This window comes from Abramis brama, assembly GCF_963993115.1.
Source record: "Abramis brama genome assembly, chromosome: 16".
Lineage (NCBI taxonomy): Eukaryota > Metazoa > Chordata > Actinopteri > Cypriniformes > Leuciscidae > Abramis > Abramis brama.
The window spans coordinates 24,329,092-24,346,380 of NC_139978.1; the positions used below are offsets into that span (position 1 = coordinate 24,329,092).

At 36.7% G+C, this 17,289-nt stretch overlaps 2 protein-coding genes across 13 annotated transcripts; both read right to left on the bottom strand.

The window, feature by feature from the left end:
- Window positions 1-2,915, bottom strand: ppdpfa (pancreatic progenitor cell differentiation and proliferation factor a). The gene is made up of 5 exons (XM_084087357.1): window positions 2,462-2,915; window positions 1,205-1,310; window positions 909-986; window positions 426-522; window positions 1-338 (listed from the first exon to the last, which is right to left on the bottom strand). Exons 2-5 carry the CDS (start codon window positions 1,257-1,259, stop codon window positions 215-217), a joined length of 354 nt encoding a protein of 117 aa, XP_083943483.1. The 5' UTR covers window positions 1,260-1,310; window positions 2,462-2,915; the 3' UTR covers window positions 1-214.
- Window positions 2,916-3,600: 685 nt separating this feature from the next.
- On the bottom strand, window positions 3,601-17,208 carry tpd52l2a (tpd52 like 2a). Of its 12 annotated transcripts, none has more exons than XR_014603050.1 (10): window positions 17,027-17,208; window positions 16,501-16,598; window positions 10,902-11,050; window positions 10,513-10,572; window positions 9,447-9,494; window positions 7,518-7,619; window positions 5,883-5,973; window positions 5,560-5,604; window positions 5,019-5,067; window positions 3,601-4,852 (listed from the first exon to the last, which is right to left on the bottom strand). XR_014603050.1 is itself a non-coding variant. In XM_084087346.1 (10 exons), the coding sequence occupies exons 1-10, from the start codon at window positions 17,043-17,045 to the stop codon at window positions 4,784-4,786; spliced, it is 663 nt and encodes a 220-aa protein (XP_083943472.1). In that variant the 5' UTR covers window positions 17,046-17,208; the 3' UTR covers window positions 3,601-4,783. The 12 variants fall into 12 exon arrangements, 10 of the variants coding, with proteins under 10 accessions (XP_083943472.1, XP_083943476.1, XP_083943475.1 ...); XM_084087346.1 differs by having other exon boundaries at window positions 5,950-5,973; XR_014603049.1 differs by lacking the exon at window positions 5,560-5,604.
- Window positions 17,209-17,289: the final 81 nt, after the last annotated feature.

Genomic DNA, 17,289 nt, shown 5'->3' on the forward strand with positions numbered 1-17,289 from the left:
TTTGGGCTGCAGTTAGTCATTTATTTATAGCAAATACAATACATTTGCAATGATTTGGTCATAGATTTTAAAAAAAAAGAAGAGCACTATAAAGCATGACATAAAAAGCAGCCAGTTTTTACTAAAAATAAAAAAAATGGAGCCTCCGTCGCCTGCTTCTGCCTGCGGTGACTCCTGGATGAGGGGTGAAGGGTGTGGGATTGGGTCGGGTGGTTTATGACGGGACGGGGGATCCAGGCTCCTTCCCGGAGTCACTGCTCTCACTCATTTTTCTCTTCATCACAATCTCCCGAGCAACGCAGGTCACCTGACCGTTTGTCACCGTGTAGGTGCCAGTCCTGCCAATCAAAATGAAGAAAACCTTGCATGAAAACCAGGACTCAGGAGCTGAGTCAAGCCAAACACAAAACTGTCATTAAACTCACTTCTGCTGGGATTCAAATCCATTGGGTGTCCCCATTTGGTTCTGCTTCCCAAAGAAGAAACTGGACCACCAGTGGCCAGAGTCCTGTCGTACCAGACCTGCCATGGAATTGGACATTGAGCTTTTCTATTCCTTTACAATAAAAGCTGACTACATATACAACATCCACTAGATTCACAGACAAGGCTTAAATCTAGTCCAGGACTAAAATGCATGTTTGAGCTGTTTTAACTGAGAGCAACTCTCTTTATATCTTAAGATATGTCACTGCCATATTGTTGTCTCAAGATGCACACCAGTAATGTTTTTTTCTAAGTCACGTTTATAAAAGCTGCTTAAATGCCCTAATTGAACTAAGGCCTAATCCTGGCTTAATCTAAGCCCTGTCTGTGAAACCAGGCCTATTATGTACTATATAATGACTGACTACATGTACATGTTTATGTGGATTTTAGAGTATTGCGATGATTTTCAGATGATATACCTGGTGGGTGTGGAATGACCTCCCCAGCGTACTCCGAACTGCCACAGGAACTGTTGCTAGATGTAGATCCAATGCGCCCTGCAACATGAATAAACATTTTAGAAAGGAATAAATAAATAAAAAAGTGTAACTATGTAATGATTTTTTTATATATTTTTTTAAACTATTAAATTTAACACTAAATAAAAAATAAATATATGTGTGTTTGTGTGTGTAACTATTGCATTTATTTTATTTTTTATAAACATGCATTAAATGTTCTTTATTATTATGTTAAAAAAAATTAATAAACTCACTTCGGTAGTAATCATGGGTGGCGATAAGGGAACCGGTTGATGGAATTGATGCCATTTTCCCCGTCCTCTAAGTGTCAACTGCGTGGAAGATGGAAAGATGGAAGACCTGTTGGAAAAAAGATTTACAGCTATGATGAGAACTAATGTCTGAGGACGACATCTGCATGGCACTACAACAATGTGGTCTTTGAAATACGAGGGCAGCTTGGAAAACATCTCAGGTAGGCGTATGCACAAACAATCTGTGCTGGAACTCACACTCAAAGAGGTTTTAACCCTGTCAGGATCACACACAAGGTGTTGCCAACAATTTACTTCCAATTGGTTAATGGTATTGGTAATGGTATTAATCAGTATGATCCACTGAAACTACACATCCTTCACTTCCTATTATTATCAGTGTGACTAGATGATGCTTAACAGCTGTTACTTCAAGAATCAAATTTCCGTTTTCAGAGACGCACTTGCTTAGGAGAACAGCAAGCTGCAACATGCATGCAGAATAGCTCATATTTCATGAGACTTAGTTATTAAAATACCCGGTTGTCCAAGGCTGCATGCTAGCAGTTGCTATGATCATTTAAAAGAAAGCTAGACTAATAAAATAATAATAATAATAATTCAGGACATTTCCTTCCAGGCTACAGATAATACTAAAAAAGTCATGCACACAAAACAAGAGTATCTCCTGATTTAGGGTTTACCAATGTTTTAAGGTTACCAATGTACAGTAATAATAAATAATAAAAGCTACCAATATAGAGTATTAATAAACAGTAAAGGCACAGTTCTTAAATGATTGCACAATAATTTAGTGTTTGTGTTGCTTTAGTTTCACATTAAGGACCTGCAGACGTCAATGTCAGGTCACAGATGGGAAGAGGGATTTACCACGTGACTGGTTAATACCCTTATGTGCTACATAACAGATGAGACATTTAAGTCACACCAGTGCTTTGAAAAGCTGACATGTAGCCTACTAAATGCTAAAATGACTAAGAATAAAATAAACTGTTAAAGAAAAAGAAGAGCAAAATGCTAAGGTAGGCTACGTTATCAGCTACAACAAGATAAGCTTAAATCGTTTAAAATAAAATTACGTACGCAGTTTATTTACTGGCATCACCTCAGAAGAACTGATATTAATAGTTTAGTTGTAATAAAAAAGTAAATAATGCTTTGCCTGTTCAAATATTTAAACATGTTTTTTTTTTGTTTGTTTTTTAATGAACTAGGCTATTTTTCTCATTCCCTTACCTTTGATTTGTGGTGAGTGCTGATGTTGGTAATGCACCAAAAAGCAAGGCTTGGTCAAGTAACGCTAGGCGACGGGGCCCATTTGTAGTTTGTTTTTTGGGTGAGACCCTCCAAGGTCTTTCGCTGCTCTGCTCCAAATTCTACAGCACGAAGGGCTCACGGTCTATTTATTACCCGAGTGACGATTAAACCCTCTCACCTCCCAGAGGGCGTGGCTTGCTCGCTGGCATGATATAATGGGCGTGGCCTGGTCGCTGGCACGAGATTGACAGGTCAAAGCCTTTTTCAGTCTATGTTCAAAACAATGTTGTTTCACAGAATTGAAGGGGGGGGGGGGGGCATTCGAAGTTTGTTCCACAAGAAGCTTTCTAAATAAAATCCGTGGCCAATCTCCTGAGAAGAATCTTATAGCCTACTAACAGCAGGGCTGGCAACTTTTGAGTTTAGCTTGGAGTGAGAATTTTGGAGGGGGGTTATGGATTGGGGGATGCAAGTTTTTTTTTTTTTTTTTTACATCACAATAAATGTATTGTGATTGTCAAAACATTTGGTTACTAAACATAATTTTACTAGGTTTAGTGACAACATGTTACAATGTTTACATGGTACAATGACTGGTAGGCTACTGTTTTTATTATTGCTTGACACAGATTTCACAATTTCCATTCAATTCTTGTGATTTGATTCCGATCTTGATTAAATCGATTCAATTGGATGCATATTAGGTACATTATACATGTAGCCTACATTTTTTGTTTGAATTCCGCAAATAAAATTGACAGAATCTGAGAGCTGAGAATTTGTCTCATATCAAAAGTTACCCTCGCCGTCTTGTCTGTCGGTTGAGAAAATGGACGTGTGGCGTGAATGCGTGAGTTGCAGCAAGGTAATGCATACTGTACATACATACATGCGCATCTAATACTGTTAACAACATCCTCACGGTCAAATCTGTTCGTGACAACTCTGAATACAATTTTAATACAGACAGCACAAATAAATATGTCAAAAATAGGACAACTCATTTTGTCGCCACCTGCTGTCTGTTATAATTATTGACCATTAAGTGAGACTGCATGAAAAATAAGGATATATTCTGAACGAGTGTGTCCAAGGCAAGCAGAGACCAAACCACAATATTCTCGTTAACTTCATTATCTTTAATAAACCCTGAACAGTGTAGTATGTTACAGCTACAAAGCATCAAACATTTACCCAGTAGTTATGTCAGTATGGTAACATTCTTTTACAGATCATCACATGGACAGTATCAGCACTGAATGCACACAAAGAATCAAAGGAAAAATAATAAACTGACCAAAAAATGAAGTAAAAATGGGTTTTCCATCACCTCACAGTGAAATTGACCTTTTGCCCACCACAATATTTGAATTATATATTATAATCATCAAATTTAATAGCATCAATTATTTGAAAATATTAGCCTGGCATCTGTTTAGTAATTAAATAATTTATAAAACCCATCTTCCCAATCTCAAATGCTTTTATGTTCATTGTTACAGTAATGTACTCTGAAAAAGAAGGGAAAAAAAGCCTAATTCTATGCAAGACACCACAATCTAAAATACAGGTAATCAAGAAACAGGAGATATGTGTAGCTTGAATCTCTTTAAGGTCTTTGTTAGAACAGTTGTAGTAGTCCTGTATTTTTTTTTTTTTTTATTATGACTTTGGGGAAAAACTCAAAACGGACAAGAAAATAAACGAGAACCATTTGGTGCACACCTTCAGAGATCATACACATCTGGTGCTCGAGTCTTGTCACAAGGAAAGCTTTAGCACCTTTTGCCCTGAGTAACAAGCAGGGTAATAACCAGTGCAATATTCAATGTAGGAAGCATGTAACAATCATAAATAGCGGCAGCAAAGGAAGCCTTAAGCGTTTTAGGACATTCTGAAGGCGAGTTGTGCAAACATTTAACCTCTTCATGCTGATCGTAACAGACCATTTACTACTGAAGTGTCAGAGAAGCCCTGTTGTTTGACAAAATTAAATATTACAATACATTTAAAGGTAATTCGGTACACAGGAGAAAACCCAAAAGTCCCAAAAAGGGTTCTTCAGTTTTCCAATATGCTAATTTGAGATGTTTTGTTTGACTACAATGCATTTGCAAGGATGGCAGTCTTCAGATGTTCAAGTAATTGCTAGTTGGCATTTTAGTTTTTATAAAGCATAATTTTCTGTCTGTACATTCATTTGAAGTTAATGTAGCTGTGGAGACACCGGAGTGTATTTGGGTACAGCGTTTAAGAGGGATCACAGAGGTCAGTTCTCGGTCATGAGGTTGTGCTTCCTGCTCAGAGAGGTGCGTTGTTGCTGGTTGGCAAATGGTCGCCCTCTCCATTTGATCTCCCCATTACTTTGTACTTTAGGAGGAAAACACATGATGGATTTAAGTAATAACAGCATAAACAAAACATGAACATACACTATAGTCATTATCAGCAACAGAAACAGACCAAGCTTGCTAAGTTAAAAAATGAGTTAATTTAAAAACCTTTAATGGAGAAAAAAAAACTGAACAGCTCTAACCTTCATGTTATCCACCTTGTCCTCGAAGGATTTAAAGCTTGGTGAGTTTCTGAGGATATATTTTAAAAAATATTATAATAACCAATCAATACTAGCTTGAGGTTTTTTTTTTTTACATGCAACCTAAAATATGGAGGAAAGAAAGTTGACAGACAGACACCTTTAAGGTTTACAGAGGAAAAAAGAAAGGCTTTTTCTACCCATTTAGGTGAAGCAGGACTGACAGGGCATAAACAAAGTGAAAAAGCATTTGCTTTCCATGCAAAAAAAATGAGAGCTGCATCTTAAATATGATTATGTGCAATGTTCTTAAACTGTTGTGGTGACAGTGTTGACCATCACTTCTACCTGATACTATCTGTCTTTTTGCACCTGCAAATGTGAAGCTATGCACTTTTTTTTTAAAGTGTATAATGGTTGACTATTTCTTAAATAGTAATAATATTATATACAAGTATTACAATTATCCCCGTATCGAAAGACATTCAGACAGTTATTAATATGCAGAAGGAAACGGGTAAGAAAAGTGCTGGTAAATTACCTCATAGCTGGCATACTTAAAGAGTGACGCATTGAAAAGTTGCTACTGTGGAGAGCAGGTTGCAGACAGAGCAGGTTGCAGACAGAGCGAGCAGGGAGAGTTAGCCGAGCAGACAGCGTTAGCCGAGCACAGAGCAGAGAGAAAGGGAGAGATTGTATAGCACAATGAAAAACTCGTTAAGACATCAGAACAAACTTTAGACATGATAATATTATATCTAACATCTCTATCATAGCTCCAATAATTGAAGGTCATATGCAAAACAAAGACTTTAGGGACAGTGATTACGATAGATTCAGATACATCTATAGCTTCACAGGTACCATAGAATGTTCTAGAAATCTTCTTCAAAAGGAAAATGGCTGCCACCCGCTCTCGTATAGCTCTTACCCAGAGTTAGAGTACGGCAGAGCCCTGAGCAGCCCGTATGCAGCGTTGTGGAGAAAAACACAGCGATAAACAAAAGAACCACTTCAAAACTCTATCAGAACATAATATTGATGATATTTAGGGAAGGAGAGAGTAAAATAAAAGGAAGAAACAATACAGAATGCAGAACAGGATTTTAGTTGTGCTAACTTACACTACCATGCATGACCATTGGGGGCAGAATTTCTTAAAATGAACACATTCAGCAAGGATGCATTAAATTGATCAAGTGAGAGTAAAGACATTTTTGTCAGATTTCTACTTTAAATAAATTGTTCTTTTGAACTTTCAATTCACTGACGAATGCTGAAAAAAATTATCACTGTTTCCACAAAAATATTAAGCGTCGCAACTGTTTTCAACATTTATAATAAGAAACATTTCTTGAGCCCCATATCAGCATATTAGAATGATTTCTGAAGCAACGTGAGACACTGCAGTAATGATGCTGAAAATTCAGCCTTGCCATCACAGGAATAAATTACATTTTAAAATATATTAAAGCTGATTTTAAATTGTAATACTATTCTCAATAGTACCGTTTTTTATACTGTATTTTGGTCAATTAAATGCAGCCTTGTTGAGCATAAGACATCTCTGAATTTAAAAATCTTACTGACCCCAAATTTTTTAACGGTAGTGTACGCAAGAGATTTTAGTCAGAGAAGCAAAAACAAGGACATACAAAGGAAGCATAGTCACATGATTTAAGAAGCTATGCAAATATACAACCTGTTTATTTTTTGTCAAACCAGAACAGAACATTAATTTTGATAAGCTCTGTACCTTGACACAGTGTTCAAAACAAGCTGATCAGTGCTAAACATCACAAACTGTAGCCATCTGGAGATTTCCCAACACACAAATACCATATTATTGCAGCTACAGACAGTCAGTGGCTGTTGGCTAGAAGTCTGAAATCTGCTATAAAAACGAATATGTATTAAATTGAATGTCTGTTTAACGTTTGAATTAGTACCACAGGCCACTTTAAATGTAACATTAAATCAGAACTGAGCCCATTTTTACTTTTTTCATAGTCTTATTGTGCATGATTCATCAGTGCACATTATTTCAAAGAAATATATTTTCAGCTACTTGTCATACAGAGAGCCCATTTCACAGTTTATAATACTGACCAAATTAAGCCTCACCCTACATTTCTTCTTTCTGAATATCCTGTTCACTCAAAAGTCACAGTACGGCAGAATAGTACTCAAACTTCAACTTAGAGGTGATATATTTCAAAGCTTCTCCCCCTTGCATTCTTCAACTTTTATCAGAGAAAGTAAAAAGTACTTTTGTCCAGACTTTAAAAGAGGATTTCGACTATTCTCTTAAGAATACCTCTTTGAAAGATGAAGGCACAAGACCAGCTTCAATCATAGATATGAAAAACAACCATCATATCAAAGGAGGAGGATGAAAAGATAGATGAAAAGTTTAAGAGAAGAGAGATTAAGATTAGTTGTAGAAGGAAGAAAAATAGTGATGAGAGAAGGTTTGCAGAGAAGGACTATAGAGTTCACCTCATCTCTCCAAATCGGTTTCTGATGGCGGAGCCCATTGTGGAGAACGCAGCTGATGTCATCTGACCTGCCTGAGACAGAGTCTCCTGAGTCCTCTTATAGCTACAGAGAAGAGAGAGAACAATTTCAGTTCTAGCAGTTACCAGTTATATTCTGAACACATCAGTTGGCATTGAAATACAGTAGCTGAGAGGCAACTAAAAACCAAGACAGCAACATAAAACATCTCTTTAGAGGTGAATGCATCAAGAATACGTCAACATTTTAGATAGGTTTCAATGACATATGGGTGAATAAATGACAGAATCTTTATTTTTGGTTGGATTATTCTTTTAAAAGCTAACAGGACGAACTATCTAGACACCTGTCTGTCCATCTTTTTGCACCATATGCTGCTGCCTGAATCTTCCAGCGCAGAATCTGCACCTGGTTCGAACACACATCATGATCTTGATGACACACACACCCCCCCCACACAATTGTGCAGACTCTCATTTACACAGACAAATGCACCATTCACAAACACACAGATGCATGTGCATATACATTAACAGCACCTGTCCTTTTCAAAATAATATACACACTTTTTCCCACAATTCACACTCTCACATGTAATGTAATTTCTAAAGCAAACAAGCACACAGCCACACAGGCTTCCTCACACAGCCCTCTAATGACCTTAGATAAGGCTAAGCCAATTTTCTTGGTGAAAATCCCATCATGTGTTCTCCAAGTCAGCCTTCTCAGCACATGCCTGAGCACAATCACAACACCCTTCTCAAACCACACATGCACAACATATAGCAGATTATTGATATCTAATGAGACGTCTGACAAAGGGGTAAGTGTAGTGGCTATGGATCTAGGTCAGTAACTAAAAAGACAAAGGTTTGACATCATTTATTGAGATCACTGGGCCTGTGAGGAAGATCTCAACCTAAAAATTATTCCTTGATAAAATTATTCTTAAGTCTGACGCTTTGTATGAGAGTAACGATTTTATGTCCTTTCTGATCTATGATCTGATATCTTTGACATCAGAGGGGTCTAGTTGGTCACACCACGAAGCTTAGGAAAATTGACACTAATGTCACTGAGAGGATTGTTGTTCAGTTTCTTAAAGATCAGTGACATCAGTGCTGTTACAAGATTAGTCTCTCAATCTGAAGAGAGAGGTTTTATAAGCTATTCGTTTTTAACCCCAAATTACATTATCTGAACTTAAAATGTATTTTTCCTTCATCTAAATGGCATGAGACTTGATGTCGTGGTTGACACTTTCTAGCGCAACAAACAAAAAAAATAAATTGTAATGATATCTGGTTGCATGTTAGCATGAAAAAAAAGTCCCATTCAGGTTGTTCGGGGTCTCCAGACAATAAAATGTGAGTTTGTAACATAATAATGTTTTTTTTTTTTAAACAAATGTAATGTATCTCACTTTATTTATGTTTTATTTAACATATGTGCAGTGTTGGGGGGATTTAAAGTTTTTTTTTAAATTTATATAAATTCTCATAGAGATCAATCGGAGACTATAAAAATTGCTTTTTGTTACATAATTTGTAAAATAAAATTCAGTTGCAATGCAGAAAACACACAAAACATGAAGGGGCGAACACATCCCTGATGTAGTAAACACACACAACTTTATGATGTTACATTATTATCCAGAGTTATATGCTTTTACATAAAATTTAAATGTAACATTTTAATTAACAATTTGATTTAACCCATTTTATATGGAAGGTTTAAACATAAAACATAAACTGTTTTTGTTCATAAACATTTAAACAAACAAAAAATTTTGAACATAAAAAATTAAACAAAAAAAACAAAACAAATCCCACATAAAATGCAGGCACATTTTGATTCATTTAAATATAAAATAAAATATTAATAAAAAAATAAAAATAAAATCAAACTCACGCATCAGAACGTCCAATGTCCTCAAGTGTGGCCGAAGCAGAAAGGTATCTACAAACACAAATGTCCACATTACTAACATATAATAACATACAAAAGTCCTGTTTAAATTCTGTGAATTGTGCACACTGCAAACTAATGGATGTTAAAAGATTTTGACATTAGACCTCAAATTGATGACAAATTAAAGGGCTTAGAAATGAATGGCGCTGGACCTAGTCCAGAACATAAAACTAATATAACATTAACAGAATTTAGACACACGGATCTGAATGCAAATCACCGCCCAGTGATGTTGAAAAACTCCTAGAACAGGACTGACTTCTCTTTGGCTTACATGTCTTAAAACACTCCCTAACATGTCAGCTATTTTTGTGTATACATAAATTACACATTACTGATCACAATCTCAAAATATTCTGCTGAAGAATCAATGAATCAAAAAAAATCTGCAATCTTTATTTGATTTATGCACCTTAATACAGCTCTTATTATGTTATGTCTTATGTTAGATATTATGTTTTGAGCAGAATATATCTGCATATAAAACTGGGTGGGAGGGAACATCTGTTTTCAAACGTCCAAAGACCCAACGGCACAGGTGTAACCACAAAGGCTAAATCCAGACAAAAAGGCCAGCTGAGCTTGGCATCAATAGGAAATAAGAGATAAATATAATAAAACTGAAAGGAACCTTCCTCAAAGTTACAAACAAAAAGGACAAAACCTTCCAGTTTTGTAATTTTGTTATATTTGTCTCTCACTTCATAGAGCATCAGAAGCTAGCCAGCTTCATTGTTCAAGTAATGCAATCAGAACTAATAAAACAAAGCTTGATATGTGAACTGATGCTACAGTACTTCTATTAATTATGAGATATATGCTGTCATAAAATAGAGGCTTTGAGAGCTGGCAAACTCCCTTATGGAAAGGAAACACAAACAAAAACATTCAATTTGGAAGAAGCACAAAGGATACAAATGAAACAGAAACAAGGCAGCAGCAGGTCCACACCTAGCAAACAGAATCACAAGACCAAGCAACTACAGGCAAAAGAGAGAAAACTCACAAATTAGATGAGGTAACTCTACGATTCAAGTCTCCAAGAGTTTGAGAGGTTCTCATATAACTAGAAGCAGAAATATAGATTAAATATATATTTTCTTTTTTCTGAACGGTTTAAGCTGAGATGCTAGTGAAAGAACACCAATGATTAGCTGCTTCAAGAAGATAGGACTGAAAATAGGACTGTGGAGATATATATATATAAAACTGATATGCATATACATTACATATTCAAATAATACTAATAATAATAAAGGATAAAATTATGTCCCATTTGTGGGCACTGTTAAAAAGATTTAGACAGCACATAAAAACAAAGCATGTGATTAGAGAAGACAGATGTTAAGGTGACCTTCAAACAGACTGGAAAGGTTACAGACAGAAAGTTCTCACGCATTGGAGCACTGAACGTCATGCCAGCCTTTGTTGATGTTCTGTTTGATTTCAGAGAGGGGGCTGATGCCAAGCCTGCGCTTCAGCTCAGCGGCGTGCCTCTCCTTTGCCACGAGAACCTGTCGCAGTGTCTGAATCTCATCGTCAACCTAACACAGAAAGATACAAGATAAAACTAAACAAATGTTTAGAATGACTGAAAAATAAATTCTTACAGAAACATGAAAAGCAAAATTATAGTATTCATTTAGGCAAAAACTGAAACCAAAAGTAAAGTTTTGGTAATAGGGAAATTGAACTCGGTATGTTGTTCAGGGTATTGTGTTCTCAGGTGATAAATTAAACCAGTTGTAGTAAAAAGTTAAAGTTCTTTGGGCAGATATTTCAGCCAAACATGTTTTACATTGTAAGCCCGTTTATCGGTCCAAATGGGGGTTTCCGCTAAGACGGGTGAAGGTGCGTCTTACTGTCTTTCCTTTTACGCAACACAACAAGATTAAATGAAATATATTTTCTCATATGTATTACCTCGTTATTTCATCTGACTCCATAAATGAAAAAAGGTTTTAATGATATCTGAGCATCCTTAAATGTGAGCAAACGTTTGATTATTCTTTTTAACTCTAAGTATATTTTATCCGTTCAGATTAGGAAACTACGTCGCTCAGAGGTCCTCACGTCTTCTGTTTAAATGTGGGTCTCACGTTCACAAGCTCGTCAGTTTTGGTCACTAAACAGAGGTAATTGGCTATATACCTGAGATTGGTCGTATTCACGCTAACACAATCAAAGATACTTTGGTATAGCCCCCATGGAATTGCATACACTTGAATTTAACGTAATGTTTACTTCATTATAGGTATAACCACTATTACAGATAAGTCAACCAACTTTACTTCTCTTATAATAGCTTTGGATTGGCCATGCTGTGATTTTCCACATACACTTATTAAAGTAACATTAAATTTAAACATAGGTAAGACACACCCAGATTTAGGTTGGTCAAGCAGCACTTTTGCCTCCCTAAACGGAAATTCACTTCTTGTCTTTGCAAACCAAGTACACTTGAATCAGTGCCAAACTGCCAAATATTAGTCGTCACTAATACTTGCGGTAACATATGAATCCGTTTAATCTACTTAGGAAAACAATTTCAGAGTCAGTCAGAATAAAATAAAATGTAACAATTTATTATGTCAGGTAAATGTATCATGCCAATTTCATAATCAGTTCAAAGATAATTAATACAAAACATCAAATGCTCTGGAATAAAGAGAGAAGATGCGAACCTGAACCTGAATCATGTATTTTATAATGTCAGGTTCGCATCTTCTCTCTTTATTCCAGAGCATTTGATGTTTTGTATTAATTATCACAGGTTAATTTGAGCTACAAATCGCCACAAGCCTTCTTCAGCATCCCCCTAAATACTCAGACCAAGGCAGAAACCTCTTTTCAAATGTAAACATGAGTTCACATTGGGAATTTGCACTAATCACCGTCCCAGACTTATTGGAGACAGAGGTTGATTTACACGGGGGCACACCCACAGCAGTTAACAAGATACAGTGCTATGCATAAGTTTAGACACCCATGCTAAAGTTGACTAAAAAGAGGAATAAATTTTAACATAGGGGTGTCCAGACTTATGCACCCTGTATTTTAAGGAAGAACATTTATGTATTTACAATACATTATTCATTCACAAAGAAAATTGGTGTCCTTAAAAGTTGGATTTTTCCTAATTTTTTTTAATTAAGGCATTAAGTTCAATTTCCAAAAGATGATTTTTTATTCCTCTTTTTAGTCAACTTTAGCATGGGTGTCTAAACTTATGCATAGCACTGTATCTCTAAACTCTCCACACCTTATTACTTTTTTGGCTTACTTCTGTGGGAATGAGAACTTTGTACCAGTCGCACACTTCAAATGATACCAAACGTGTATAATACTGTATGATAATTGTTCATATTAAACCATATAGATTTTTGGGTGAATTCAGGTAGGGATGGGTGAAGGGAATGATGTGTAAATTGGGAGGAGATCAACTCAAGTGTGATTGTGACTCGAATGGGGAGAGTTCATGTTAATTTCCTTTGTTTTCTCAGAGAGAAAAGCCTCTCTTCCAGTTCTTCCAGTTTCTCCAGTCTTACAACATATTGTTACTCTAACGTACACACACACTGCTGACATATTTAGCTGTTGTATCCAAGTTTTGTGCACAAAATAGATGCTTGAAAGAAAACCAGAAAGAACCAATTAAACATCACTGATTTTGGCCAATTCAATTTGGGTTTGTGCTTCAGGGGACACGTTACAGAAAGATTTTTTACTTCACAGCAGCTGTTTGCGTGTCATTGGTTGCTTGGCAACACAGACCTGAGAGTTGATTACCGAACTCAATGGAGGGGTTTAAGATTTCCTAACTACAGATAAGATGAGATTTTGTAAGATAGGATAAGAATCCTAAATCAACTTAAGATTTGCTTCTGTAATACGAATTTGTGAAAAATCCTAAATTAACTTGACAGATCTTAACTTAAGATAGAACGTTTTTGTAATACGGCCCCAGCTCTGTAAACGAATTTAATACAATTTCATCCTTTCATATTTTGCAGAATATCCAAGCTGCCCTTTTCTATTCACAAATGCAGAGAGTGACCAGTAGTTGTCAAGCTCCAATGAGCACGAAATAAGCACTATAAACCATGAACATTCTGGTCAAAAGTGGCCATTATCACCTCTTGTGTTGTGAAGAAGAATAGTTTGAAACAACATGAGGATGAAAAAAAAATTACATCATTTTCATTTTTCGGTGAACTATCCCAATAAGATGTTAGTTCTATTAGCACACACCTTCCATACCTCACCAGACTTTTAAAGGGATGGTTCACCCCAAAATGAAAATTTGGTCATCAAATACTAACCCTCATCACCAAAACCTAAGACTTTTGTTCATCTTCTAAACACAAATTATATTTTTAATGAAATCTTAGAGATTTCTGACCCTCCATTCAAAGTCTATTCACCCAAAATATTCAGAAAATGAATCCATATTCATTAAATCTATATCAATCTGAAATAGGGTTGGGTATCATTTAAATTTAAGCGTTTCCGATTTCAATTCTTTTGATTCCAATATTTTTTTTTAAATGAAGTCATTTTGTTGAAAAAAAAAAATCAGCAGCCTAAAGAACAACTAACTAATAAACTAGACTAATATAAATTTCAAACATTATTAAAGACAAGTATACAGTCAATAATACAATAAGAACAAACAAACAAATTAACAATAGCACAAATAAAAACAACTGAACAAAGTTCATAAATTGAAATCAAATGTAAAATAACATTGTACAGTTTTCTTTTTATAAATTAATTCTAATTAAGGTTAAAAAAGTTATTTAGTCAAGATCAGTGAGTGATTTTCCTTTTCTTTTGTTCTTTGATTAACAGTAATGACAGACGGCAGTAGGTTTATTAGGCTGCTGTCACTTTAAAGTCCAACTGAAATCAAAATTGACCCTATTTACTTTGTTAGCGCATATTACTAGTCTTGTGGTGAATAATTAATCCGTGCAAGTTAATACACAGAAAAAAATTGTTTGCCGTCGTAATCTTTAATCAAAGTCTGAAAAGTTACTTCTGGTCTGGAATGGTTCCTTCTCTGATGACGTAGGTTTGACGGCTTGGTTTGGGAAACGCTTAACCACTCCCCTCAAACCGTTAGTCTGTTATGAGCAAGAGATGAAGAGGAGGAGCGCTAGAGTAAAACCCTGCCCTCTGTTCAATATTCCGTTTCACTGGGAAATACGTCACAACACTGGAGAAAAGTCGTTTGCAACTTCCGGTTCACGCAGACTTTAAAGGTGAGTAGTTTTTGAAATATGCTGTTTGGATGTTAGTCGGTCCGACACAACATCAAACGTGTAGTGGGTTTGAGTGTCATTGTGTGTCTGGAGCTGCTGTGCTGTTGGCAACTAACAACCAACTCTTGTTTGCAATTACTATCGTGTACTGTATGTAAATTTTTTGTGCTTCCTTGTCATTCGTTCATCATCTGCGCTTTATTTTTTGTGAAGCATTATTCTGTTGCACTTCTGTATAAACAGACATCCACTCTTGGATTGCGTGTGTAACGGAGGACAGCCAGTGTGAGTTGCGCTGAAGATTGCCAGTGAATGCGTCTCGCTTGCAGGGGTTGTTCAGGGTTCGAGACCATCTGGGCTGTTAGGATTGTGAGTTTTGGAGGCAGAGCAATGAAGAAGGGGTGTGTTTGTTTGGGTTGATTTCAAATATCAACATTGGCCAACAGCATATTTCAAAAAAGACTTACCCCACCTTTAAGACTTAATTCATGGATACAATATACTATCACACATGCGTTTTGTTTCTCAACCGTTTACGTTCACTTAAGACATAAACGACTGTGTTTACGAGGATATTTTGATATCATTTTGTGTGTATTTGTCTGTCAAGTGCAAAAAGACGTAAAAGAGAACTCAATTCAGTATTCATGTACTATATTGGCGCTTTTCCACTACACAGTACCAGCTCGCCTCGGCTCGCCTCGACTCGACTCGGCTTTGTTTGGTTTTCCACTGTGTAAAAGTTGTACCTGTACCTGCTTCCAGGTACTTTTTTTCGTACCACCTCCGGCGAGGTTCTAAGCGAGCTGAGGCGATACTAAAATGTGACGTGAAAACATGGCAAACTGCTGATTGGTCAGAGAGAATCGTCACTATTCACTGCGTCATCATTGCACGCGCCAGACGGAGTATCCTGAATAAAAAACAGCAAAAACAAAAACATCCAAAAACAGCATACACTCGATTTCCTCCATTGTGTGTCTCGTGCATAGACAGTAAAATAAAGGTCTCGCGTAGAAGATGAATAAGTCATGGCAGTTTCCTGCGGCGTCGCTATGACGACCAGGTACTATTGTGGAGGTACTATCTGCAATGGAAAACGGAGCGAAAAGCGAGCCGAGACGAGTCGAGTCGAATCGAGCTGGTACTGGTAATGGAAAAGCGCCATATGAAAGTCTGATTTTTGTGCGCACGCTCTGGATGTGCCCAGCACAGAAAACAACAAGCCAGTGCCGGAATTTAGTTCTCTTTCACGTCTTCTTGTGCCCTAACCCTTTTATGAAGTGATTCCAATCACATTTCAAGCAATTATGGCAAACTATGCGCATCTGAAATGTATCAGCTGAAGGAAATAATCCATTATTTATCGGCCACATTTTCTTATCTGGGCCGATAATGATAATATTACAAATGAACATATATCGGCCGATACCGATATGGTGGCCGATATATCGTGCAGCCCTAATTTATTTATTTTTAAACATTCTTTATGAGTGTTTTAAACAATTTTGGTTGAACAGATTTTCAATGAAGGGGCAGAAATCTCTCTCATTTAGGTTTTGAAGATGAACAAAGGTGTTATGGGTTTGGAACAACAGAACAGTGAGTAATTCATGAGAGAATTTTCATTATTGGGTGAACTCTCCCTTTAAGACAACACAACATTTCATATAATCTTTAATTGTGCTGTAAGTGTGAGGGTAAAGGGTGTTGAATAAAGTCTGCAGTACCTTGGTGAGTTCCACCTGTATCTCTTCTGCCTCCTCCTCTGTCAGGCCGGGTGGTAGAGTCCCTCCAATGGCTACACCTGGAGATGTCACTGAAGAACCTAGACACATAAACAAATGCAGGGCTTCAGACCAAACGAGCTGATGTACTGATATACTGTGTGTCTTCGCATGAGAGCCACGAGATAAGGGGGTGTAAGTACAACAGGGGTGACATGAGGGTTTCTATCCAGACAGTGTATCTTTTTTAGTATCTCCAGTTAGGTCAACACTACATGATCAGCTGTCAGGCCGAACAGACCTGTTATGATCATGTGACGTTAATGTACCGACAGTTGTAGTGCATGTAATTAAATCCTACAATTAACCCCGCAAAACACGATATTAAATAAAGCCTTTCATTAAATTTAGAGTTTTCCTATATAATACTCTCTTAATATACTTTTTATTAGCGCCACCCACTCGGTAGACACGCATCTTTAGTGCACCTGCTCAAAACACAGAAAACTCACACACAGACGACACTTACCGTGTTCAGAAGAGTCCATTTCTAAATTAAATATGATCTTCGATCAGGTTTGCCTGCGTGTAAACAAATGTCACCGCTTATATTTTGGGATGGATGGAAAAAGAGAATTGACCCTCCCTGACTTGAACAACACAAGAGGCTTAGCCAGCGCAGCGATGGGCTTGAGCTTCCGGAGCGCGGATATGACGTCACCACGCCCTGCGCTCGCGCTTTTTCCGATTAAAAGACCTTTACCTCTTTTATGTCTTTTAAACAGGATACAG

Bases quoted from the DNA above. Each gene is read 5' to 3' on its own strand.
- ppdpfa (XM_084087357.1), bottom strand. From the start codon at position 1,259: ATGGCATCAATTCCATCAACCGGTTCCCTTATCGCCACCCATGATTAC. The intron at 987-1,204 runs GTGAGTTTATTA...TTCATGTTGCAG, and splicing joins CACCCATGATTACTACCGAA to GGCGCATTGGATCTACATCT. The intron at 523-908 runs GTATATCATCTG...ATTCCATGGCAG, and splicing joins GGTCATTCCACACCCACCAG to GTCTGGTACGACAGGACTCT.
- tpd52l2a (XM_084087346.1), bottom strand. The intron at 10,573-10,901 runs GTGAGAACTTTC...TTCTGCTTCTAG, and splicing joins GACGTTCAGTGCTCCAATGC to TTATATGAGAACCTCTCAAA. The intron at 4,853-5,018 runs GTTAGAGCTGTT...TTCCTCCTAAAG, and splicing joins ACAAGGTGGATAACATGAAG to TACAAAGTAATGGGGAGATC.